Source organism: Alosa pseudoharengus, unplaced genomic scaffold (assembly GCF_046254945.1).
Source record: "Alosa pseudoharengus isolate Yale_2024_CS ecotype anadromous, Long Island Sound unplaced genomic scaffold, YU_APseudo_1.1 YU_APseudo_1.1_scf_4, whole genome shotgun sequence".
Taxonomy (NCBI): domain Eukaryota; kingdom Metazoa; phylum Chordata; class Actinopteri; order Clupeiformes; family Clupeidae; genus Alosa; species Alosa pseudoharengus.
In genome coordinates, this window is record NW_027468774.1 from 19,664,358 (window position 1) to 19,690,133 (window position 25,776).

General features: G+C 42.5%; 1 protein-coding gene across 1 annotated transcript; it reads left to right on the forward strand.

The window, feature by feature from the left end:
* Positions 1-1,625: 1,625 nt before the first annotated feature.
* LOC143103032 (thyroid hormone receptor beta-like) lies at positions 1,626-21,010 on the forward strand. Its single transcript, XM_076266820.1, has 8 exons — positions 1,626-2,019; positions 7,901-8,001; positions 8,281-8,428; positions 9,388-9,593; positions 9,861-9,947; positions 10,624-10,770; positions 11,089-11,347; positions 19,976-21,010. Exons 1-8 carry the CDS (start codon positions 1,626-1,628, stop codon positions 20,215-20,217), a joined length of 1,584 nt encoding a protein of 527 aa, XP_076122935.1. The 3' UTR covers positions 20,218-21,010.
* The last annotated feature ends 4,766 nt before the right edge of the window (positions 21,011-25,776 follow it).

Consider the following 25,776-nt stretch of genomic DNA (forward strand, 5'->3'; position numbering starts at 1 on the left):
AGTACACAGTGGTAAAAATGCCCCTGTCCCAACTTTTTTGAGACGTGTTGTTGGCATTAAATTCAAAATGAACATATTTTTTCCAAAAAATAATACAATTTCTCTCCTTCAACAGTTAATATGTTGTCTTCAAACTTTCAATTAAATAAAGGGTTGACATGATTTGTAAATCATAGCATTCTTTTTTTTATTGACATTTTACAAAGCGTCCTAACTTTTTCGGAATTTGGGTTGTAGGATATCAGTATGCTTGAGACTGCAAACTTTCGATTATGCTTGAGTCTCTTTTTTCATTCGTGATAATACATGATAATACATAATAGTAATACATATTGGTATCAGCAGGTCATGGTGTGTGTGTGTGTGTGTGTGTGTGTGTGTGTGTGTGTGTGTGTGTGTGTCTGTGTGTGTGTGTGTGTGTGTGTGTGTGTGTGTGTGTGTGTGTAGTGTTCTTCTCCTAGCACCCTTCTGAGATCTCTATGTGATGGAGTCCTTACATAGCATCTGAATTAGGACTATCTGAATTGATCTTTCCTTCTAACGCACCCTATCTTAACTCCATATGTGTCCGTGCTGCTACAATTAAAGGGTCACTTTGCCTGATGTTCGTGTTTTACCCATCTCCATTTCTGCCCTGGTTATCATCTGACCTGAGACGTGGCCATTTTGACACTCCGAGACCTTGGGTCCAGTCCTCATGAGATGAGCTCCATCCTCCAGAGTCTCTCCAGATTCCGCAGTGATCAGGATTGTCTCCTGGTGTCTATACGGATGATGCCAGATTAAGAGCCCCTGCGTTTGGCGCAGGGCCTCGTATTGGAAATCAATACTTACTACCCTAGACCCGGGTGTCCAGTGCCTGTAAAGTTTAATACCGGCAGAAGGATTGTCAGGATTTGTCCTGCTGCATGCCAGACTTTTCTCAACTAGATGTCCAACAGGTGTCAATAATAACTGCAGTAGGCTAGTGGGTCAAACAAGGGGACACCACAAATCCACAACTTGTTGCTGTGATGCAATATCGTCTCTTAGTTTCCCTCTGGTTGGACTGGAGGCATGAGTGTTGAGTTTTGGTCCATTGACCCATTTCTGACCCTAGATATGTGGCAGCTTGTCTGATGTGTGTGTGTGTGTGTACACCATATTGGTGGCGTTCTCCATGTTTTTGTGGGGAGTTTGCCGGCAGGCTTAGAGCAGGGATGTGGGGAAGCGGGGGGATCGGAGACATCTTCTCTTCTCTCTTGCTCCTTTGCTGGGATTTGTGGAGCCTCAGATTAGCCGTCGGCATCATCGCAGATCTGCCATCTCATTCGGCAGCAGCCGGGCAGGTGGGCAGGTGCTGCCCTCAGCATAAATACGGCCCGCTGCAGCCGGCGCCATCTTTCCCGGCACGTCCCTTCGGTGTCTTTCAGCAGCCGCACCTTAGGCTCAGCACTGCAAAATGGCTCCTTCCTGCTGACTTTTGTGAAAGGTCGGCCAGGTAATAGCTCCTTTTGGGCATTTTAGGCTAAACTTAAACGGGACAACAATTCTACGAACCTTTTGACATTCTTCACGGTTAAACCACTCTTTTGTAGTGTTCGTTTTTCCATCTTTTTAAAAAAAAGTTTTTTTATATATACATCATGAACTACTGCATGCCCGACATGTACGAGATGCCTCACGGAGTGGCGGGAGGATTCCCGGTGCAGGGCGGCAGGGGTGGTGGCGGAGGGGGTGGCGAGTACTGCATGCACGGGGGCGAGGGCACCAGCTTTGGGCACTGCGAGCCCCAGCGTTTGCACCACCACCCCCCCTGCATGGAGCAGCAGTGGCCCCCAGGGCCAGCATACAGCTGCCCCTACCCCCCCGGGCCGGGCCCCAGCTGCCCCTACCCCCTCGGGCCTGGCCCCATGTTCAAGAGCGAGTACTGCAGCATGGAGGTGCCGCTCAGCCACTACCACCAGCCAGACTACTACAATGGTGACGGTCGGGCAGACTACTCACAGATGCAGTGGATACAGAACGCCTACAAGAGAGGTACGGGGGGAGGCTGGGGGCTGCAGAGGGCCACTGGTGTTGGGTCTTAGCCTGCCTGAGTGTGGTGGTGTTAAAAAATGTCTGACTGTATTGGACATTCTTCTGGGTTTAGTGTTTCTCATTGTGTGAAGTGTTTTCAGTGTAGGTCTGTCTGACTTTCTAGTTTTCTAGTTCTATATGTTTTACTTAGGTTGTATCTGGTTGAGCGCTTTTTCTGGGTCTGACTATGTGTAACCGACTTTAACCAGTCAGTTACATGATTTATAAATAAATAGTCTTTCTATGGCTAGAAGTGATGCAGAGGAGGCGAATAATTGATTTGTCAGCATTTATTCCTATTCTGAAAGACAACATGGCAATCAATGGACATGCAGACGAAAGGAAAGCTCTGGCATCCCCTTTCCAGACTTCCAAAACGTGATAAAAATAAACAAAATACATACTGTAAGCTACATAATGTAGCCTATATTGTTCAGTACATTCTCTGTTCAATACAGTGTGAAATAAAACAGACTACAATAGTAGCGATGCACTTGACTTTGATCGTATAATAGGTTACAATATAGGCTACAAAACATGAAATAAACCAAGCAGTATAATGCCAAGGAAAGAGTTCTGGCATTCTACAAAGTAGGCTACTGCACCTGTTAGCACCCAGTCAAATGGCTACACTCAGATAATAATCGGTTTATTCACACGGAATTACGACACTAATTTTGCATTATTCAATCTAATACAAATAGCGGATGTGTAACAGAGCATTCTTACATCAAAAAATAATGATTAAATATTGAGGAAAAATAAGAAATACACAGTGTTAAGGCCAGCGGCGTTTTCTCCCGAAACCCAAAGGAAGCCATGCTTCCACTATCTCGTCCGACAATCGTTGTTAGTTAGGCCTATAAAACATTTTGTTTAATGGTTTTACGGTTCTGTTCATTCTTGATGTGCTGTCATCTCCCGTTTTCATTTAGTATTTTGCAATGAGTGAAATGGCGCCCCATAAATTATGTGCTAGTGAATGTGGTGAAACACAGTATTACACTCCCTTGGTAAAATATGTCTCGTCTCCACCGTGGGATAGTGGGAAACGTAATTTCGATCTCTTTGTAGCCTATGTCTTGACATGTGAAGAAATTGACAATAAAGCAGACTTTGACTTTGACTTGACTTTGACTTCGTCTCTAAGTGGCACCCAGCCCTAGTTGGAATCCTTATTAGCCTACTAAAGCAACGAGTAAATAAAAAGATGATCAACCAATCAAATTAGGTACAAATGTTACGACTTTCAAGGGACGGAGAGAGAGAGCCCGTGTGTGTTGATGTTACGAGTGGCAGCTAGTCCAGGCTGCGCTGTGTAGCCTACATTGCCGTGACATTGCGAGTTACGTAGCCAACGCATAGGCCTAATGTCGCAGTGGCCGAGTGTGCAGTTGTGAGGAGGACGTCCTCCAGTTGGGAGAGAGAGACAGCGCGCGTGTGTTGCAAGTGTCCCTCGCCAAGCTTATTTTACGTGGTCTGTAGGTTAGGCTACAGTTGTGCCGCTATATATTGCGCGAAATCCCCCACCCGAAATAAATGAATGAATAAATAAATAAACATTTGTCACTTGGCTTCGTCGGAAAGTTTCTCTACGCCTCGCCTAAGGCATTTCAACCTCGCAAAATTTCCAGCTTTCGAAGTTCCAGACTTTCAAAACGTGAGAAAGTCTGCAACATCAATTAATGCCCCATCGGAAAGAATTAGCAATACCATTTACGGAACCATTAAGAGATTAATATTAAAAAAGAGATTTGGGGACGTTCACAAAAGAAACAAAAACTTTATTTATACTAAATTATGATTTTTCTACATATGGTTGTGCCTAATTTCTATATGTTTGTGTCTGGCATTATGCACAAAGCAAGGACTTTTGTCATGACGTGTGCAAGGTAAAAGGCTCCAAGTGATCCAATAAAAGTAGGCTAACACCCAGGAAACACGCAAGAGAATATGCATTTAGTGTGTTATAGTAGCCTATATATTTTTATTGTTTTGTATTTGTATATGTCGCTTTAGATAAATCTTCTGCCAAATCCCATAACCATAACCATTTATGTTTTGCGTCATAATCAGTCTAATTTTTAAAATGACGGAATGGTTAACCTGAGGAGTGAATTATCTTCCTGTTTCCTTCTAAAATTCTACGCAAACGATATAGTCAGTGTTCTTTTTCAGTCTGTGGGGGAAATCTCTGAGGGTAATTGTTGCATCATATAGGCTAGTGCTGAACTCGGTTCGCAAACATTCTAATCTTTGTGACCGTACTCCTCGATAGGTTAATAAGGGGCCATTTCAGGGGCATTAGAGGATATTTAAAAGTACAAAGGTAAACTGTTGAAGGTAAATCTAACATTTATTAAGATCGCAACATCTGAAATAAATGAATTAACTGTGTCTTACAGAATTGCAGTTTTCATATTCAGCATTATTTTCCTATTTGAATTACTTTGACATTTAGTAGACTACAGGTCCAATAGAGCTGACTGGGTCTGTTATATTTATTGTGGTAGTTACACCTGCTGCAAAGGAGAAATATGAATCACTTAATATTAGTTTAAGGAAATTGTCATTGAGAAATGTGTCATATTTAAATCAAATTGTGGAATATAAATTGGATATTAACTCAGCTGGGGCTGAGAGAGGGCTTGCAGAGAGCAGTAGATGGATCGCAGTAGCCTTAATCCTCCACAGTAGCCTCAAAGGCTGCAGTAGCCTCAATCCTCCACAGTTTGCTTATTTGTTTCATTACAATGCATTAGCATTACAGTCAGCTTGTCATACTTGCAGGGTGCGATTTGTAGGGGGGGGTGGTGAGGATTTCCTCACCTCTGGTTTTCCTATCCCTACCTCTGCTAAATTATTTTTTATCGTCGGGGGGGGACAACATTTATCCCCCTCTGCCCCTCATATTGATTAATGCCACTTTATAGTAAAGCGCTGCAACGTGAGAACAGTCTAGTAGGCTAGCCTACATAATAATCTGACATCAGAAACGCACCGTCACCGTCAGCACTGATGCTGCTGACACAGTGGCTGCGTGATAACTTAATTTGGCCTTGATCGTGCAGGACATTTCAGAATGTCGAGTGTGTAATCCATCATAAATGGCTATGTTCAATGGAAAAGTTAGCTGGACAAATGAAAGAAAACGAGAAGGATTCAGTGAAGCTTAGTAATGTTTTAGAACCTTCAAAATTAGATAACTGATGCAACTGAGATGGAAGACAACTGCACGTAAAGTAGAACGTAGGCCTATTGTCCGAAGGAACCTACATTAAATGAGGAGATATTTGCTGAATGTCACAAAAAGTGTTACAGAAATTGCTTGGCATCGCTTATTCAATGTCTCTCTACCGAAACACCTGTAGTTTGCGGAGGACGAACGAGAAAGCACTCGTTTGATAAATCAGCCAGTAGTAGACAAATAACTTTTAGAAATAATCTGTACTGCAAAAACGAATGTTGGTGGGTATTTAAACTATCTAGCGGGTGTTTTAACAGCTGCAAGAAATAAAAGCTTCATGGTCTTTATGTTATGGTTCGTAAATTATTTTCATAAAACTTCAAGTTGCCCTATAACTTTACTCTCCAAACTCTTCACTGCACTGTAGGCAATTAACTGACAGTATGATAGGCTATTTATTTTCTGTAGGCTACAATAAACACATTTATTTTTTCAACTTTTGCAATATTACGCACTTGGCTACTGAACGCAAATCAGCAGGAGAGAGAATGCACGTAGCCTACGCAGCGTGTAGCGCAATGTGTAGGCTATTTGGTTACCAACTAACACTGTTAGACAATTCACTAACTTAAGACTTCAGTGCCATCATATACAACGTTTTTTTACACAACAAATACAGAAAGGATGGAGGCAGCAAAAGTAGAGAAGTCATTTTTAGATGGGGCAAGAACAAGGTGAATCTGTATGCTTGTCAAAACGTAGTCCTACCCTGCATTAGAGGAGCTGATCATCATACCAAGCACACTCGCTGTTTAAAGTCATACACCACGGTAAACTAAAACTAAAATGTTACAAAGGTGGCAAAAATAATATAGGGTATTATTAGCCATGACATTACTAGGCTATGAATCGTTCGTTCATTTTTTTTTTTTTTTTTTTTTTTTGGGGGGGGTTACAAACTTATTCAAAATCATCCCCCCCTCTGGTTTTCACACAAATCGCACCCTGCATACTTGTGCCATATGTTCTGAAATATAACTAAGCTGATGCAGAGTAGGCCTATACACTAATCTGGGGTCTGTAGGTGTTGGTGTGTGTGTGGTCATCTGGTTCATCTGATTATTTTAATCTACTATGGAAACTTATGTTGAGGCAGAGACTGGACACCATGGTGACATTCATGGGGGGCAGACTTGAGCAGGAGAAGTAAACAATTTTCAAGTTTCAAGTTTTATTGTCACATATACTTTGCAGTATAACGAAATTCTTGTGCCACAGTTGCATTAGTGCAAGGAGGGGTAAATAAGCACAGGGAGGGTGTAGGTGGGACCTTAAATAAAGGGAGTTGAAGAAGGACTGTAAAGTACCACACTAGCCAAACTATCCATACATGCACACATTATACAGCCATAACACACACACGCACATGCACACACACACAACCACTATACTTGCATGCAAAGCATAAATAAAATCTCATGGACATGTAAGTTTACATTTAGGATTCTGACAGCTTGTGGGAAAAAAATGTTTCTGAATCGTGTGGTGTGGGTGGTAATGCTCCGGAAGCGCTTGCCAGGGAAGCAGAGAGAAGAGGGAGTAAGCTGGATGGCTGGCCTCCTTGATGATGGACTCAGCCCTCCTCTGACAGCGTGTGGAGTAGATCATTTGAAGCTGAGGGAGGTCCGCCCCAATGATTTTGAATGCAGTCCTGACAGTCCTTGACAACACTTTGACGCTCAGTCAGGACGCTCTCAATAGTGCAGCATTAAAAGTTCACCAGGATATTGAACTCCAAAGCTCTTTAGCCTCCGCAGAAAGAACAGTCTCTGCTGTGACTTCTTGAGGATACAGGTGGAGTGTAGGGACCATGAGAGGGAGTCGGTGATCTGTATGCACATGAACCGAAAACTGCTGACCATTTCCACAGGTGAATCAGTGATGCAGAGAGGAACGTGATTGCTACCTTTCTTCCTGAAGTCAATGACTATCTCCTGCACTGCAGCCCAGAATAAGAGTCAAGCCCATAAGAAGCAGGGGTGGTGGGCATGACAGAAATAATCGTTTACTAATCGACTAATCAACTAAACAAAAGAATAATCAGCAGATTAGTTGACTACCAAAATAATCATTAGTTGCCTGATATGTGTATTGATTGTCAACAGAAGGGCCAGAAGGCATGCAGCTCCAGGTTTGTGTGTGTGTGTGTGTGTGTGTTTGTGGATCTGGTATTGATCTCCACCTCCGGAGTCTGGCCTGGTTCAGACCTCCTCCAGTCGTGCTAATCTGACCGGGATCTTGCGTAATGACTCTTAAAACCACTTGCACCGCCCAGCTCCGCCATTTTCTTTCGTAGAGCTAAAGAACTTCTTCACACGTCCTCATCTGAGTCTAGAAGGGCACTGATCATTAGGTTCTTGTGTGTTTGCTCATTCTCTAAAGATATAAATAATCCTTCAAATTCATGAACAGTGTTTGTTGTGATTGCTGTGAACTCTTCCATAGTCATTTTTAAATGCCATTTATTATCTATAACTTACACATTCAACAAAATTGTTTTGTTGTGATTTCCAGACACATCATTTTAAGCTGTTTGGTGTCATCTCTTAGAGAGGAGAGGAGACTTAACATTTTCTGGACTCTCTGTTCTTTCAGGGTACATACCAAGTTACCTGGACAAGGACGAGCTGTGTGTTGTATGTGGGGACAAAGCCTCAGGCTATCACTACCGCTGCATCACCTGTGAAGGCTGCAAGGTAAGGTCACACACACCCACACACACACACACACACACACACACCTGTCCCCCCACAACCTCTCATATGTATTCCATACACTCAAAAGAGACATTTTAATGGATTCCGGTAAGCATAAACAATATCGTAACAACTAACAGTCTACTGTTTATGAGATCATAAAACTAAAGAAGGACAAAAAGGTTGAGCTCAAGTGTTTCTGTTACCGAGTTGATAAATGTCAGTGGATCAGCTCCCCTTCTCTTCTCCCAGTGGGGTAAAGTCCGTCTCTGCTTGTAGGGTTTCTTCAGGCGAACCATTCAGAAGAACCTGAACCCAACGTACGCCTGTAAGTACGACGGCAAATGCGTCATCGACAAAGTCACCCGCAACCAGTGCCAGGAATGCCGCTTCAAGAAGTGCATCGCCGTTGGCATGGCGACGGACTGTGAGTGTTCTCTGGCCACTGTCCTATAGGCTTCTGTGAAGATAGGGGAAAGGGGGTTTGGTGTTTTGTGCAGCTTTTGGTGGGGGAGTGTATTTCACTGACCTCTTCATGGGAAGGTGAAAGAGGGGCAGGGATATTGCAAAAGATTTTTCATATGGAATTATGACCAGGGTTGTGCACAATTCGAATTGCAATTCTGCTTCCTGTTTGCTACCTCAATTGAAATGCAAGTGAAATTCAAGAATTGAATTGGAATTTAAGAGCCAGTTTCAATTCAATTCTGGAATTTTGCACAAGCCTGATTATGACACGTAAGATGTAGATTCTGGTTTAGGCGGCAGAGAAACCCTGCACTCCCCCTTGTCTCCAGACTGGTGGGCTGTGCTGTGTGTGGTTCTTATGGTTGACGGTGCCGGCCATTTTGCTCTTCTACCACCTCCTCTGCCCTCTTCACTATTTTCACTCCCTTCTTTCCTCCCCCCTTCTCTCTTTCCTACTCCTCTCCTCCCCCTTCCTCTCTTTATGTCTTTCATTTTTCTCTTCTCCTCCCCTTTCTCTTATCTCTTATCCCCTTTCTCTTATCTACTCCTCCTCTCCTCTCTCTGTTATCTCCTCCTCTCCTCCTCTCCTCTCTCTGTTATCTACTCCTCCTCCTCCTTTCCTCTCTCTGTTATCTACTCCTCCTCCTCCTCTCCTCTCTCTGTTATCTACTCCTCCGCTCCTCTCCTCCCTGCTCTTTCCTCCTCTCCTCTCTTCTATTTTCCTCTCCTCTCCTCTTTTCTCCTCTCCTCTTCTCTCCTCTTTCCTCTCCTCCTCCTCTGCTCTTCCCTCCTCTCCTCTCTTTTCCTCTCCTCTCCTCTTTTCTCCTTTCCTCTCCTCTTCTCTCTCTCCTCTTTCCTCTCCTCTCCTCCTCCTCTCCTCTTCTCCTCTCCTCTGCTCTTCACCCTCCTCTTCCTCAGTGGTCCTGGATGACAGCAAGCGTCTGGCGAAGCGGGAGCTGATCAAGGAGAACCGTGAGCGGCGGAAGCGCGAGGAGCTGCTGAAGGTGGTGTGGGACCGTCCGGAGCCCACGCCGGAGGAGTGGGAGCTGATCCGCGTGGTCACAGACGCCCACATGGCCACCAACGCCCAGGGCAACCACTGGAACCAAAGGAGGAAGTTTCTGGTGAGATGCTTCCCATGAAGAGGTCATGGACAATATGTCTCCATATGTTTTGCACCTCCTCTCACTCTCTCTCTTTCTCTTGTGTGTGTGTGTTTGACTTGTCTGTCTTTTGTCTGCCTTTCTTTATGCCTTCTGTCCATCTCTCTCTCTTTCTTGCTCTTCTCTCTCTCTCTCTTGACTCTTCAGTTTAAACATTTCAGTTTTTTCTAGTGCTGTTGACTTGGGTTCTCCATTGAAACGTCACGCTCCCTGTTGCTTGTCCAACAGGTGGAAGAAGCTACGCTACTGAATGAGATAACAAGTAATTTATTCTATGCTTCTGACCAGAGTGCAGTGGGGATGAAAGACTCGAAGGTAAGAACCTGTAGAACCAATGATGACCAAAACCAAACACTCTTGCCAATCTCAGCTGCTGTGTTCTCTATTGTTTTCTATTCTCTATTGTTTTTCATTTGAGTTATTTTGGATAGACTTCTGCTGGCTGCCTTGAGCATTGTCAATGTGTATGTGTGTGTGTGATGCGGGGGGGGGGGGGGGGGGGGTTGTTGTGGAGAATAATCAGATGGGCTCTATTGTCCTCTATGGGTCCTGATACCAGTTAACCTTTAAATGAGGTTGTGGCCTCCACCTCAGTGAAAAACCCTCATGGGGGGGGTTTGTGGAGAATAATCAGATGGGCTCTATTGTCCTGATACCAGTTAACCTTTAAATGAGGTTGTGGCCTCCACCTCAGTGAAAAACCCTTGTGGGGTGGGGTGGGGGCAGTTGTAGTCAATAGGGTGGGGTGGGGGCAGTTGTAGTCAGAGGCAGACGCCCTCACACAGGGCTCAAATGCTCTCTTCTTTTTGCAATTTCTCCAATTTCTTCCTTTTAATTTCTAATTTCTTTCTTAACTCTCTATCTCTCTCTCTTTCTCTCTTGGTATCTCTTTTATTTATGACGTTTCTGTAAGCGTACCTTGCTCACACTTGTGCTGGCCGGCTTCCACTGAACCCCCAAATACTGAGCGCGTGCCCCCCTCTTTCCACAGCTCGAAGACATTGGCCAAGCACCGGTCGTCAACACCGTGGAGCGAAGTAAAGTGGACATAGAGGCCTTCGGTCAGTTTACAAAAATAATCACCCCCGCCATCACACGCGTGGTGGACTTCGCCAAAAAACTGCCTATGTTCTGTGAGGTAAGATGTGTGTGTGTGTGTGTATGTGTATGTGTGTGTGTGTGTGCGTGTGTGTGTGTGTGTGTGTGTGTTCATTTCAGTGTGGTTAATGTGTGTGTGTGTGTGTGTATGTGTGTGTGTGTGTGTGTGTGTGTGTGTGTGTGTGCGTGCGTATGCGTGTTAATTTGTGTATGTGTTAATGTGTGTGTGTGTGTGTGTGTGTGTATGTGTGTGTGTGTGTGTGTGTGTGTGTGTGTGTGTGTGCGTGCGTATGCGTGTTAATTTGTGTATGTGTTAATGTGTGTGTGTGTGTGTGTGTGTGTTTGTGTGTGCGCGTAGCTGCCTTGTGAGGACCAGATCATCCTGCTAAAAGGCTGCTGTATGGAGATCATGTCTCTGCGGGCGGCGGTGCGCTACGACCCTGAGAGCGAGACGCTGACGCTGAATGGCGAGATGGCTGTGACGCGCGGCCAGCTCAAGAATGGGGGCCTGGGCATGGTGTCTGACGCCATCTTCGACCTAGGCGTGTCCCTGTCCTCCTTCAACCTGGACGACTCGGAAGTGGCCCTGCTGCAGGCCATTATCCTCCTCTCTTCCGGTAGGTCGCAGGGAGATGATCACAGGGAGACACAAATCATGGCAGAACTAAATAAGAAAACTGTATTTGATATATAAATCAATAAATTAAATATAAATTATTACACGGCTCTTCAGAGTGCTGCAGAACGTTCCATTCACATGAATGGGACTTCCCAACGTTCGGGCCTATGTTAAATCTACTTGTAATAGACAGTTTAAATACATACACCAAGTATCAAACTTCACTATTTACTTCATCATCAAAATGAAAATCTATATTGACCAAAATAAGGCAAGATGGCAAGTAAAAGGAAATTGTCTGCATTTGTCCAGCCAGTGAAATGAATGAAGCAAAGGAAGATAGCTGTGTGTGTGTGTGTGTGTGTGTGTGTGTGTGTGTTAGAGATGCGCGGTTCGTGGTTACAGCCGCGGACTCCGCGGTTAAACCGCGGATCGGGCGGATGACATGAAGAAATATAATATTTTAATTACATTCGGGCGGGCGGTTGAACCAATCAAATGAAAAAATATATAGTCTATACATTGTTAAATTGTGTTACCTACATCCGAAAAAAAACGAGCACACTTTGAAATAGTCAAATTTTCCTCAGGCAGTAATTTGACTTGTTGCTGCATGCTGCTTTGTTTAGGCCTAGGCTATCAGAGATGGTGTTGCGGAATTGGTGTATTCAGATGTTTCACTGAGCAACCCCTCTCACGCACGCACACACACACTCAAACACTAAAGGTAACATAAAGTGTAAGTAGCCTATCGTAGCTATACCAGCATTTCTTCCTCTCCAGTGTGCAATAAGAAAGTAGAATAGGCTACAGTGCAAGTTGACCGATGATTCATCTCCCATGTCGCGTCTGGTTGCAGAGCCTTGGTAGGCCACTAAGCAAATCTGCAACCTATGAGTCCAGCTGCCAGTAGCCTATTGGAGGAGGCCTAAACATCTCATAGATGAGACTGCCTTGGTTATTTTGTTTCGATATTATATATAAAACACATAGTCATTGTAGCCTACCATTCAGGGAATAGGCATTTAAAAGAGAGACAGATTATGGAGTGGTATGAGTCAGAAATTACATCGGGCAATGGCATTGCGAGATGTTCAGAACGTAAAAGTTAAAACTTCTACAAGCTCAATAACATCCACAGCGGAAAAAAAAGGTAAGAAAAATAGTCGGAAAACGTAGATGTGTAAGGCAAGCAAGCAAGTTTGGCGGTTGTTACTAAAAATGTGAACATGCACGTTGCAATGTTGTGCGGTGGACTTTCGGAATGAATAGAGTCGACGTGTCTAATATCGAGGCGCCATAGTTTGTCCGATCGTCCTGCTGGTATAAAATTAATTGCGCTGTCTGTCTGAAAAAGAAAATGTGTATGGGGATTTAAGTCAAATAAAAGAAAATAAACCGAGAGCAAGTGTGCGGACCTTCTTTGTTACTGGATCTTGCTCTTTGGGCTCCTGCACCTTAATTTGGATGTGCGCACGTTCCCAAACTGAAAAAGACGCGCTCCCATGGAGTCAAAATTAATGAATTGTCATAGTGTCACCCTGACATGACAGTGCGTAAAGTAGCCTATAATGTGAATGACTTGTTATTTTATTAAGGATTTCTTTCTTTTTGCAAAAAATAAAGCAGGCTACAATAGGCATTAATTAGTAGGCTAAATAGCAGCATGTTGAAATTATGTGCCAAATTGCATTTTTTATTACAATGATAAAATTGTAGGCTACAGGCCGATGTGCGTTTTATTTGGAGACTTTTTTGCGAGACAGAGACCGAGTTTGCTGCTGATATTCTGGGGATAGGCTACAACATAGCCAATGTAGGACTTTAGCCTTTTAATATATTTGCTGCATTGGATCAGTCTTTCTAGAACAGGCAAGAGCTTTCTAGCCTCACGTCAGCAGCGCCGCATCACCCATATTAAAACAACCAGCGGATGGCGGGCGGCTGCGGTTTTGAAAATTGGTCAAAAAACTATGGTGCGGATGGATGATAAGTTTTGCTATGCAGTTACGGTTGAAATAATAGCTAATCCGCGCATCTCTAGTGTGTGTGTGTGTGTGTGTGTGTGTGTGTGTGTGTATGTTTGTGTGTGTTTCTCCATTATTCTGACCCTGCAAAGTAGGGATTAGTCCCTGGAAATGATCTAATGACATGCTTAGGGGGGATTAGCCTACACTCTAAACCCGAACTAGTTGTCATTACTAGAAAATTGTGTGGAAACCGATTGCCTTAAACCATTCTAGTTTTTACAAAACATAAAACTAAACAGGTTTAGTTGTGTCAACTAACAACCTTATGTTGATGCTGTAGACAAAATAAGCTTACATTAGTAGTCTTTACTAAAAATCTTTAGTTCACTTAACTTATTGTTTAAGAAGTTGCAGTTGTATAAAATAACTAGGTTAAAATGCATGTTAAAAAACTCATTAAAATATGAACTAAGTTCTGTAGAAAGGCCTATTGTTTTTTTATTTTAAGATTAGGCTACTGTATTAATTTAACTGTTTTATTAAAAATTGAAGAGAAATTCATCACAATGTATAGGAATGCCTTTTATTATTGATAAATCATGAACAAACAACATTTAAACTCCACATCCACATAAACTCCACTCCACATATTCCACATCCACTGTAGATGAAGAACCTATTAAAAAAAAGACGAAGAACCTATAAAAAAGAACACAAGAAAACAAATTTTTAGTTCATGTTCATTTACTCAGTTGAAATAAAAGTTTGCTATATCACCTATGAATGCAACACATAAGTGAATGGACATCGGCTAACATTAGCCAAAAGCTAACCAACATGTGCTGCTATGGTTAGCTAAGACTGTCTACAGACAGAAACACCAATTTCAATGATAAAGTCTGAATTAAACTAAGTAGCACCAAGACAGGTATATTTACACGAAAAAATATGTGATATTGTTATAATCTGCCATACACACCCATTGGAAGGTAGCTACCATGAGCTAACTGTCCGAAAGACTACTAGCATGCTAACAACGAAGCTAATGTTACCTTAGTTTTCCCAGGTAAACAAACATTTAGCTAACTATTGGTCAAACTGAAGATAATTTTCGGTTATTTCATCAGAATTTTAATTTTTCAACAAGTTCATCAGAAAGTTAACCCACCATTTGATGTAGTAGCTGCTAGCCTATTTGTCACAGCAGCACGATGCATGGAGTCATTCATGTCTCTGTGTGGACTGAGAAGCAGGAGGAACGGTTGATGGGCAGAATTTTTATTAGACCACTCCTCTGCCTTGCAAAAACATAACATTTATCGTTGTCTCTGCTTAACATGATCAGTGCACTGTATATTTCACTTAAATAGTACAATCAACTAATTTCTTTTAGTTATGACATAGAGTTTTCACAAAACACACAAACATTAGTAGTGACCACCTAACATATTTATTACAACTAAATCTGGGTTTAGAGTGTACACTTCCGTTGTTAGTACGGTGTCTTGTGTAATTCCGCTGGATTTTCTTGTAAAAATTTATTTTTTTTGCATATTTTGCTAGTATAGAGTCTAAGGAACAAGATTTTCTTCTGTCTTCAAATTTTCACGATCCATTTTCATACTTAGATGACATCATAATTTATATAATGCATAATTAAGACTGGGACTACTATCACTTGGGGGTCAAATGTGAGAAAACACTGGTAAAGAGAGTATTCTGCCTAATTTTTGGATTCTGATTCTGAATATCATATTTACTTAGCTGATTTTTTAGTTTTAAACCTGCTAATTAGCATTTGCGGCCTAAAACTGGCCTCCATAGGCAACATAGAACGGGTGAATAGAGTAAAAAATGTAACTCCTTGATATTCTTATGAAACTTTACTAGTTGATTATTTATATAGAGACAATATTTTTTTGCATTACAAGTTTTCTGAAAATATATGTTTATGCATGTAATTTAACAATATCTCATTAATTATGCACTAATTTGCATACATTTCAATTACAGACATCTGAATATTGGATAGTTAACATTTAATGTAGTCACGTTCAGGTTTGCCTTCAGAACTTTTTCTGGATTCAGAGCCTTAAAAGAATGGCTTGTTCAAGCACCAGTCCTAGGTTTGGCGATTTCAGTCGTCCATTTATCTTAGAGACGGATGCATGCCATGCAGGATTGGGGGCAGTTCTGTCACAGGAGAAGGATGGGTTACAGCGACCAATAGCCTTTGCTAGCCGGGGCTTGCGGCCAAGTGAGAGCCCCCCCGAACTCCTCCTATGGCGTGTGATTGTAGGCCTGATTTTTAAGCTAAGCAGCAGCGATGGTTGTAGCCGCTGAGTGGAAGGGAGACCTACGGTTAAACCATAGCGATCTTGCTACTCAATGTTTTTCTAAGGTTGGCTATCACTATGTTACAAAGGCAGTGAAATATTAGACAAATGTATGGCCAGTATGGCCACCGCTTGTTAACCCATTCGTATCAGACAATACAGTTTGAATGTACCAGAGAAATGGTACAGCCCAATGGGGGTGAGGGTTTGAAAATCGTATTTCATTAGATTATATCCTGAATTGTTGGTATGTGATGGTAATACTGCATTTACATGCAATATTGGATAACATTCAATTTTATTACATTTTTTCAGTACCCCCCCAAACTATTATTTTCATAGATATACTGACACGGGGAGAGGTTTAATGAGGCGATTTACCATTTTGTACAATTTCATTCTTAATGTCTTAACAAGAGGGAATTTGCACTAATACTCAGGGAATTTCGCATGTAGATTAGTGGTTCTCAACCTTTTTTACGCAAATGCCCATACATCCATAATTGCAACGTTATCTGCAGTTTGTTTGAAACGCTACGTGAACATATAATAATCAATTGGACGTGAAATGTCTTTCCTCGTTGCTATTATTAGAGATCAGCCTTTCTTAAAAGCGTATTGCTGCACAAACGTTTTGTGATATAACACCAGGCGCACAATGCACTAGATATACTACATGATAGTATGGAAATGGACTTAAAATAAGAAGAACATATCAAAATTGGATTCCTTGTATCAAACAAAGTAGAGAAAATACATTATACAACAATTTAAGACTAAAGGAAGCTGAGATATAACCTTTTCTCTTTTCGGCGGGGGCCATTTTGGATATTATGGATAACTGCCACTAGGGGAGCCACCCCAAATTGTATCCATGGATTTTTGAAAACCTTAGGCCTATACCTAACACCCTGCCAAAAACGTATCCAGAAGTCCCCAATTTTCATGAATTGCATCTTAGCTATACTGTTTGCGATTTGGGGCTAAAGCGTAGGCTATACCAGGGCAAGCTCTGTAGTGGTTGATCAACGAAAAATACTTATTAAGCATACTATGCTTATTTGATGTGTTTTAATGCAGACAAAAGACCCTGGGGTCAATTGTGTGTTATGGATATGTAGTAGTGTGTGTGCGTGTGTTAAGGATGTATAGTATTGTGTGTGTGTGTGTGTGTTTGTGTGTGTGTGTGTGTGTGTGGGTGTGTAGTAGTGTATGTGTGTTAAGGGCGTGTAGTAGTGTGTGTTTAAGATGTGAAGTAGTGTGTGTGTGTGTTAAGGATGTGTAGTAGTGTGTGTGTGTGTGTGTGTGTGTTAAGGATGTATAGTAGTGTGTGGTGTGTTAAGGATGTGTAGTAGTGTGTGTGTGTTAAGGGTGTGTAGTAGTGTGTGTTAAGGGTGTGTAGTAGTGTGTGTGTGTATTAAGGGTGTGTAGTAGTGTGTGTGTGTCAGAGGAGGCTCCTTCATTGAGGAAAGGGAGGAACACCCTCCCTAAAATTTCAGAGAAAAATAAAAAATATATAAAGTGAATTACTATTCTGATAAATTACTGTTAATATATTACTATTTGAACACTTTAAATGAACAAAATCGTTCCCCTAGGTCAAAATGCCTCATTGAAGTCCATTATAAACGCCTCGGACCCCAGCGGCTCGTGAATCACGTCGTTTTCAATGGCCAAGGGAGGTAGCTCCTCCGTACAGTAACTTTAAATTGCGATAGGGGGTGCTGTTTTTAGCGGCAACGGTGAACTAATGAGCAGCTGCTCTGCAAGCAAGAACGTTATCGGCAGTCATACAACTAAGAATCTTGTGTTGAACGGAAAGCTTGTTTTTTTGCTCCTGAAATAAACAGTACAATGGAATCAGAGGACAAAGTCCATCTTTTATACATTCAAATACAGTGCAAAAGTTAGGATCAAAGCAGGAAGACCAGATCCAAAAATGAAGGATGGTAAGGCTAGTGTAGGCTACTGAATGCTACGTAGGCTAGTATGACAAATAGCCTACTCGTGACTAACTGGTAACGTTAGCACTGGTCTGTCACAAACGTGGACAGTTCAGGGATTTGGTGATAAAAACATTTTCGGATAGTTATGCGTTGTTATAATCATCCAAGTTATGCCTCAACTAAACAATTGTTAAATGATGTTCTTGTTGTTAATATGCTCTTGTTTTCACCGTTCTAACTGTATCTTTGGATGGTTACATTGTTAATGAATGTTTCAGACCATGATGCATTCCTTTAATGACGTCTTCAATAACATTTGCCTTTCAAGTATAAATTAGCTATTAGCTATTACAACCTGTCTTTAAATAATAGCAATTTGGCTTTAAAAACATTAGCATGTTACAAATAATTACTTTTAAGGGCTATTTTTAATGGTCAATAGTTACATGGTTTTTTAAAACAAGTGTCTACTTTTAGTATTATAGACTTTTTTGCAAATGTATTACATTGAGCAAAACCTCCAGACCTCAAGACCTCCAACAGTGTTTCATAACTAGACCTACATATCTTCCCTGACTTCCCAGACCTAAATGTACATTTATTTACATATACATTTATTAATTTAGCACTATTATCCAAAGTGACTTGTTAATTTAAATTATATTACAAAGTCCCTGGAGGAAATGCACAATGTGGAAGCCAAGAATTGAACCCACAACTTTTCTGGCTACTGCATGCCAGCCTAGCTCCTTAGGTCAGACCCCCCCCCTAAGAATGTCAGAACAGCATTTATTGCACAACATTGCCAGTTAAAATGCTACATAGTACATTCTGCTGCTATAAATGTGTCTGGGTAGGTGGCCTACATACTCGTTCACATATGCCACCAACACCATCACAAACTTACATTTGCCACTAACACCAATCAAGTGGACATTTCTTCCTCCGTTATTTTTTTAACCACCGGCCGCCACTGGTGTGTGTGTTAAGGATGTGTAGTAGTGTGTGTTAAGGGTGTGTAGTAGTGTGTGTGTGTGTTAAGGATGTGTAGTAGTGTGTGTGTTAAAGCTGCAGTTGGCAAGTCTGACAGATTGAGGGGACTTAGCTAAAATTTTGAATGTTTACAACTCTCATGCCCCTCCCCTACTACCACCGAGCACCCTCTCATCGAGTTTGTGCTCGTCAGTGCACACCAGAATGCACCAGACTGTGATTGACAGTCAAATCTCACACAGCCCTGCTCTGATTGGACCAGAAGAACCGGGAGCTGTGGATTTTTGCAAAACAAATAACAGGCTCTAGGTGGAGGTAGAAGTGCGGGTTTTTTTCTAAAACCGGCTGATTTATGTTGTTCTGTCGGAGCATAGTGTCGGTTTCAGTGAATATGATAAAAAAAATCTTGCCAACTGCAGCTTTAAGGATGTGCAGTGTGTGTGTGTGTGTGTTAAGGGTGTGTAGTAGTGTGTGTGTTAAGGATTTGCAGTGTGTGTGTGTTAAGGGTGTGTATTAGTGTGTGTGTGTGTTAAGAGTGTGTAGTAGTGTGTGTGTTAAGGGTATGTATTAGTGTGTGTCTGTGTGTGTGTGTGTATGTTAAGGATGTGTTAGTGTGTGTGTTAAGGATGTGCAGTGTGTGTGTGTGTGTGTGTGTGTGTTAAGGGTGTGTAATAGTGTGTGTGTGTTAAGGGTGTGTAGTAGTGTGTGTGTTAAGAATGTGCAGTGTGTGTGTTCAGGGTGTGTAGTAGTGTGTGTGTTAAGGATGTGCAGTGTGTGTGTTCAGGGTGTGTAGAAGCGTGTGTGTTAAGGATGTGCAGTGTGTGTGTGTGTGTTAAGGGTATGTAGTAGTGTGTGTGTTAAGGATGTGCAGTGTGTGTGTGTGGGTTGAGGATGTGTAGTAGTGTGTGTGTTAAGGGTGTGTAGTAGTGTGTGTGTTAAGGTTCCGTAAATTTTTGCGGGGGCCAATCACAAACTGGCTTATCCACCTGGCGCGCTATTGGCAGGTTTGAAGCGATGGTGATAGCGGGAGAGCCTGGAGTTTTCGCGTTGCTCTGCAAACGTCACCCGGTTTGTTGGTCAGATTGGTGAATGACTATCCAATTGCGTACAGTCATTTGAACTATGCCCGTTGATCACGCCTCTTGTGCAGTAGAAAATACATAGCGGACTCCCCAGACCAATGTTCAGTCTTAAAAGATTGAGCTTGGTCTGGCGAAAGTCAGACTACCAGACCCCCGTCTTTTAGGTTTCAAAGTTTCTGAGGAATCTTTTGTTGTTTCTCTCTCTTCATGCCCCTTCCTCCTTCCGTCTTTCTCCATCCCTCGCTCTCTCTCCATCCTTCCCTCTCTCTCCATCCTTCCCTCTCTTTCACCCCCTCCAGATCGTCCAGGCCTGACCAGTGTGGACCGTATCGAGCACTGTCAGGAGGGCTTCCTGCAGGCCTTTGAGCACTACATCAACTACCGCAAGCACAAGGTTCCACACTTCTGGCCCAAGCTGCTGATGAAGTTGACAGACCTGCGCATGATCGGTGCCTGCCACGCCAGCCACTTCCTGCACATGAAGGTTGAGTGCCCCAACGAGCACTTCCCCCCGCTCTTCCTGGAGGTCTTCGAGGACTGACACACACTCACACACACACACTCACACACACTCATACCTCCCCTGGGGTACCGGATGGAGGAATGCCCCTTCCCCAACTCACTCACCTTACTACCTGGAGGTATTCGAAGACACACACACACACACACACACACACACACACATACTCCCCTCCGCTAGTGTGCCAGGAGGCAGAGGGTGTGTGTAGGACACTGAAAGGTCTCTCTGGACACATTTGAACTCTGAACTCATGCGGGCACTACTGACGAGTCGTTGTCATTCCGTAGACAAACAAGGAGAGTAGCCTTTTGTTTTGTTTCGTTCTCTTTTCTGGATGGAACAGTTCCTCATGATGCGGGTACATGTGAATAGTGTTGTTTGTCTGTTTATTCGTTTGATGTTTATTTGGGGTTTTTGTTTTTTAAAGGTGTCTCTCACCTCTCAGTTACCATAGAATGTGTGTCTAGACATAAGATGACCCAACCACACACACACACACAGCTGATGAGTCAGTACACACACACACACACACACCGGACAGCTGATGAGTCAGTACACAAACACACACACACATACCGGATACCGGATAGCTGGAGTATGGCAAAATGACCTCTCCTCACCCAGGGACGTTGTGCAAGCCAAAATTTTGGGGGAGCACAATCAGGAACGTTACAATTGTTTTCATTTTGAAATTCTGGCTGCTACCATTTCAAATCAGTTTGGGAGGGACAGAAATACCTTAACAGAGCAAGCAGCAATCCTCTCCTCAATCTGAGTACTAAGCTAAAGTATCTATTTTGTAAGTTAATGTAAAACATAGGTTGATGAAAGAACTGTAAGATCAAATTCAAAAGCTTTTGAAGTTTATTTCATTAAAGCATGTTTACACACACACACACTTATGTGTAAACATGCTTTAACACATGATTTTAAAAACAGTACCATTGCAGTTTTTATGTTATGATTTTAAATTGGTATGTGACCTACAATCTTATATTAAAAAAGGTGCTGAGGTCTGACTTTCTGAAATTAAATTATTATGACTGCCGCTAGCATAGCTACTGTATCAAAGCGGTCATATAGGGATTGTCAAATTTTTTTGTTGTTTTTTTCCCCCTCATCTACTTCCTGAATTTTTGTTCGATACCCGATACCCGGGACACCGAAACACCAGGGCACATGAAAGTTGGTTGGCATGTAGCCCCACTAGACTTTTACGGAAAAAAAAGTCAGCCTGCGCTGGGCCGCCCGAAACCAAAAAAATTCAATTTTTCCTCAATAACTACTGTACCTGATGAAGATTTTTTTATGGTATGTTCGTCTCAAGGGCCCACATCAACCTAGCCCATAATCAGTCATTTGTGATTTGCTTGGTTTTTACTGCAGGTAGGCTACTAATCTTTCACCAGCTTGATGTTATATCCATAGGTAAAATAATGTTTCCATAAGTTGAGTAATGGAGGCTAGTTTGATTGTTGGTGTAGTTGTGAAACGTGGTTATACCGATCAAATTGATAACAGCACTGTAATTGTTTCTTTCGACTGTCATCCCATTGTGTTCTGACTATACTGACAGGAGCTTAGTTAGTTAGTTAGCCACAACATGTTCGCTAATGCTATGGTTTGTTGATGAAAGATATAGGACACCTGTCTACAACACACCCTAAACACCAGGCTAGGACATTTCTGCTAGCTAATTAGGGTTTCTGCTGTTGACTCGCTCACAGTCTTTAGTGGCCCTGTCAGCTGCTTTGTAAAATGTTGCATTAAGACCACAAAAAGTCTAAACGAAATAAATGTGAGCAACACTTACTGGACTACGTGCAGTGCCAAGTTTGAAGTTGTTTGGATTAGTATGTCTAATGCATGTATTGTTAAATAGGCTATATCAGTAAAAGCAGCACACATTGGCTTTCTCCGCTCTACTACCCCTCTTACACAGCACAGTGCGTGGGACCAGAGACTGAGGGAGTAGAGTTTTTTCAACACTGAAAAATGCAAGATACTTGGAAGATTATCATGTCTGACATCAACAATTAAGGCTCCCTGTATGCAGTTTGCTTGCATGAAATGATTCCGCGGATGTTGCAACAACACGCCAACAAACACGGGTAAGCAGACGAAAACGACGAAAAAATGATGTGCAATAAACTGACAATTGGAATAGCCCAGGCTATTTTGGACTCGAGACTTTAAATAAACAAATTCCGACTGCAAGGTTTTAAAACGAGCGATATGCTAATGGTCCCGAATTTAAAGACGTTTCAGAATGCCACACAGCTACAGACAACAATTGGCAGACAGAGCGAGATGTCACTTATGCTACCAGAGACTGTTTTTAAGTCACATCGTTGCAAATTTCATATGATGATTCATCATTCCAAAATGGTTTGTCTTCTCTATCATTAAGTTATTCAATAGGCTTAACAATAAACATATAGCCTTAAAGGGACACCAGGCAACGTTTTCGTGTTAATTAATCATCTTCGTAAGTCGGTAGGCTATATGGTTAAATGACTCATTACGGGGCGAATGAAGGCTCTCAGTCTCGCCCGCCCCTACTGCCTGTAGGAAGAATATCCCACTTGCAAGTTCGGTGTATCCTACCCGCCGACCGAAGCAGGATCAGTTTACAGCACAGAGGCAGGCTAACGAAACGCTAGAGATTGTTGCAAACGTGTGTATAATGGCAGAGCCGGCGAAGAAGCAGCGAAAACCCTTGACGAAAGACGCAAAGAAAAGGAAAAGAGCTTCAGACCGAGCGAGGGGGAGTTTCGTAGAGAAAAAGCATCAGGCTTGCCTGGTGTCCCTTTAACTAAAAATTGACCGCAACTAAAAACAGACCGCAACATAAAGAGAGACAACAACAGTTTTAAATTTAACCATTTATTAATATTGATCGCAACATTAACAAACTATAGTGTCTAGGGAAATGAGTGTTGAAGAATGCATGTATGCGTGAATGTAAATGGTAGTAGGGCTATATGAATAAGTGAAAGGCAAAGGGGAAAAATAGAAATAAAGAGGAGAGAAAGACTAACGTGCCAGTGTAAAGGACTGTCAAAGTGTCTGCAAGAAAGGAGGAAAAAGTGCCTACCGAGAGAGAACCCTTTACACCTAATAATGTAATTAGCTTAACCAGGCCCAACCCTGCCCGTGCACTGACAGGCCAGGACCTGAAGGGGGTCGTAACAAGGCTTATCATTTTGATCTGTAAAAAATGTCAGCCATTCCTAAATTCTGCTCACTGCACATTTTTTTAAAGGCTAATGTATTATAATATAATATTCAATGTTCATTATTGAATGCTTAGCTCAACCCCCGCGCTCTCTCTCCACTGTGTGAGCCACAATCTAAATCATTCTCCAGGAGGTAGGTAAAGACCCATTGCCCGCAATGCCCTAAACATGGTTCACGATGTCCATGAAATAATAACATCCTCGCCAAAACGCCTGGATATCTTCGAGCGCATTCGTGCCTCTTTTGAATGCACATCGCCTGGCCTCAAACAGCTGTGTCCGACGCGCTGGACAGCACGCACGGCTGCCATCAAGGCACTGCTCCTTAATTACGAGGTAGTGTATGACAGTGTTTCCCAAACTTTTTTTCTGGGGACCCACTTTTTAAAAATGACAGACCATCGCGACCCATTTTAACTTCAGATCTAACATGCAACCTGCATGCAACCACCAATATTTAATTTATTAGACAACGTAAATTGTGCTGGCGACCCAAATAAAATTTCCTGCGACCCACCTGTGGGTCGCGACCCAGTCTTTGGGAAACACTGGTGTATGACACTCTGGAGGAGGTGGCTTTTTCAAATGGCAGCTCGGACACAGTGGCAGCACGAAAAGCACCAGGCCTCTGTGCTCAGATGACCAAATTCGATCTGTTTTTCGGCCTGCAGATTTCCTTGCGGCTGTTCTCCTCTGCAGAAGAAGTGGCACGAGTGCTGCAGTCTAAAGACCTTACATCAGAGGCAGTCTCAGTCTCTGTCCAAATGCTGAAAATCCATCTCCGCAGCTTCCGCAGCTCACAGGCAATTTGCACAGCTGTTTCAGCAGGTACAGCAAGCTGCGCCAGACATGGTGCAGCCCACGGAGAGCACCTGTGCGGTATGATGACGGTGGTCAATCTCATCAGTGGGAGACAGCAGAGGAGTATTTCCGATGCGACAGCTTCAAAATGATTGACCTCATCAATGCTGAGTTGGCCTGTCGATTTGAGCAGCCCACTCTGGTTCTTCTCAGCACCATCGAGAAGCTGGTCCTCTCTGCATTTAATTCTCCTCCAGCCTCTTCTCTCGACGACGTCAGCATCCCTGAGGTGGTAGCAGAGGTCTATGGGGGTGATTGACACATCACTTGATTTAACTTTCATCTGTTGTTTGCCCTCGTGATTTTTTATTGCCGATCCAATAGAAATTCTTCTAGCAGTATGACGTCGTTTCAGAACCTGGTGGGCTGCTTGTGGGCCTAATTAATTATTCACGAAGCTGAGGATGTCAACAAGAGTTCATTAGCTGCTGGCCTCCTCTATCTATGACCATCCTTGAAGTATGCTAGATCTATTGCTGTTTATGTATGCGGTGAAGCACAAGATTGTTTCAATGTTTTTGATGGTTTCGATGTTAGGGCTCTTGTAAAATGCAATGAATTTATAATATGTCAGTAATTCACAGGCCAAAATATGTGGGTGCATCTTGGCACTGCGTGGAGAATGGGAATGACCTTGGCTGCGTGCACAGGACAGAAAATTGAGATTTTGATCATTATTATTGTAGGCTATATAATAGACTACCTCCTTTATTCCTCGAATGGAAATTCAGTATTTTAGCAGATTATTCATTTAGAACTTGTAGCCTAGACTAAATCACACTGTGCGTAAAAAGACGCTACTTGCAGTCCAATCAGCTTGAATGAAACCACCCAAAATCACTACACAGCACCTAACCACGCACCTAACTGTCAGGATTTCAGGAAGGAGGACCCAAATGCACGACCAGTGAAGCAAGACTTGAATCAATCAAGATTTTACTCAGACAAATACATAATCACTTAGTCTAGAAGAAACAGAAATCACGATCCAACAAAGCCAACACAGAACCCAAATACACAGAACAATTAAGTAGATAACCAATGACAGAGCAGATAATCAGTGAAAACAGGTGAGCAAACAATTAATGAATTGACAAAGACAAAAGGGATCAGGTGAGAACAGAAAATGGAGGGAACAAGCAGATACAGGAAGCAAAGACCAAATAAGATATTTCATCAGGAGCCACTTCCGGGAACCCAGATCGCACGAGGGGGGGGTCAAAATCCCCCTTTATGCAGAGCAGAGGCAGCGACTGCTCCATTGAAGTCTATGGGCATAGCTCAGAATTTTACCACATATGCTAAGGTCTTGGTTCTATAGAGTTAGGAATCATCAATTCATTAATTCACTCATCAATACGTCATCGACACACCTCTTTAGGCGGACAGGATTCGATCCCCATTTCGCGCCCATAGACATGAACTACAACGAAGTATCTTGCTCCGCCTTAACAATCTTTGGTCATACAAAACACACCAG

Bases quoted from the DNA above. Each gene is read 5' to 3' on its own strand.
- LOC143103032 (XM_076266820.1), top strand. From the start codon at position 1,626: ATGAACTACTGCATGCCCGACATGTACGAGATGCCTCACGGAGTGGCG. The intron at 9,594-9,860 runs GTGAGATGCTTC...CTTGTCCAACAG, and splicing joins ACCAAAGGAGGAAGTTTCTG to GTGGAAGAAGCTACGCTACT. The intron at 11,348-19,975 runs GTAGGTCGCAGG...CACCCCCTCCAG, and splicing joins CATTATCCTCCTCTCTTCCG to ATCGTCCAGGCCTGACCAGT.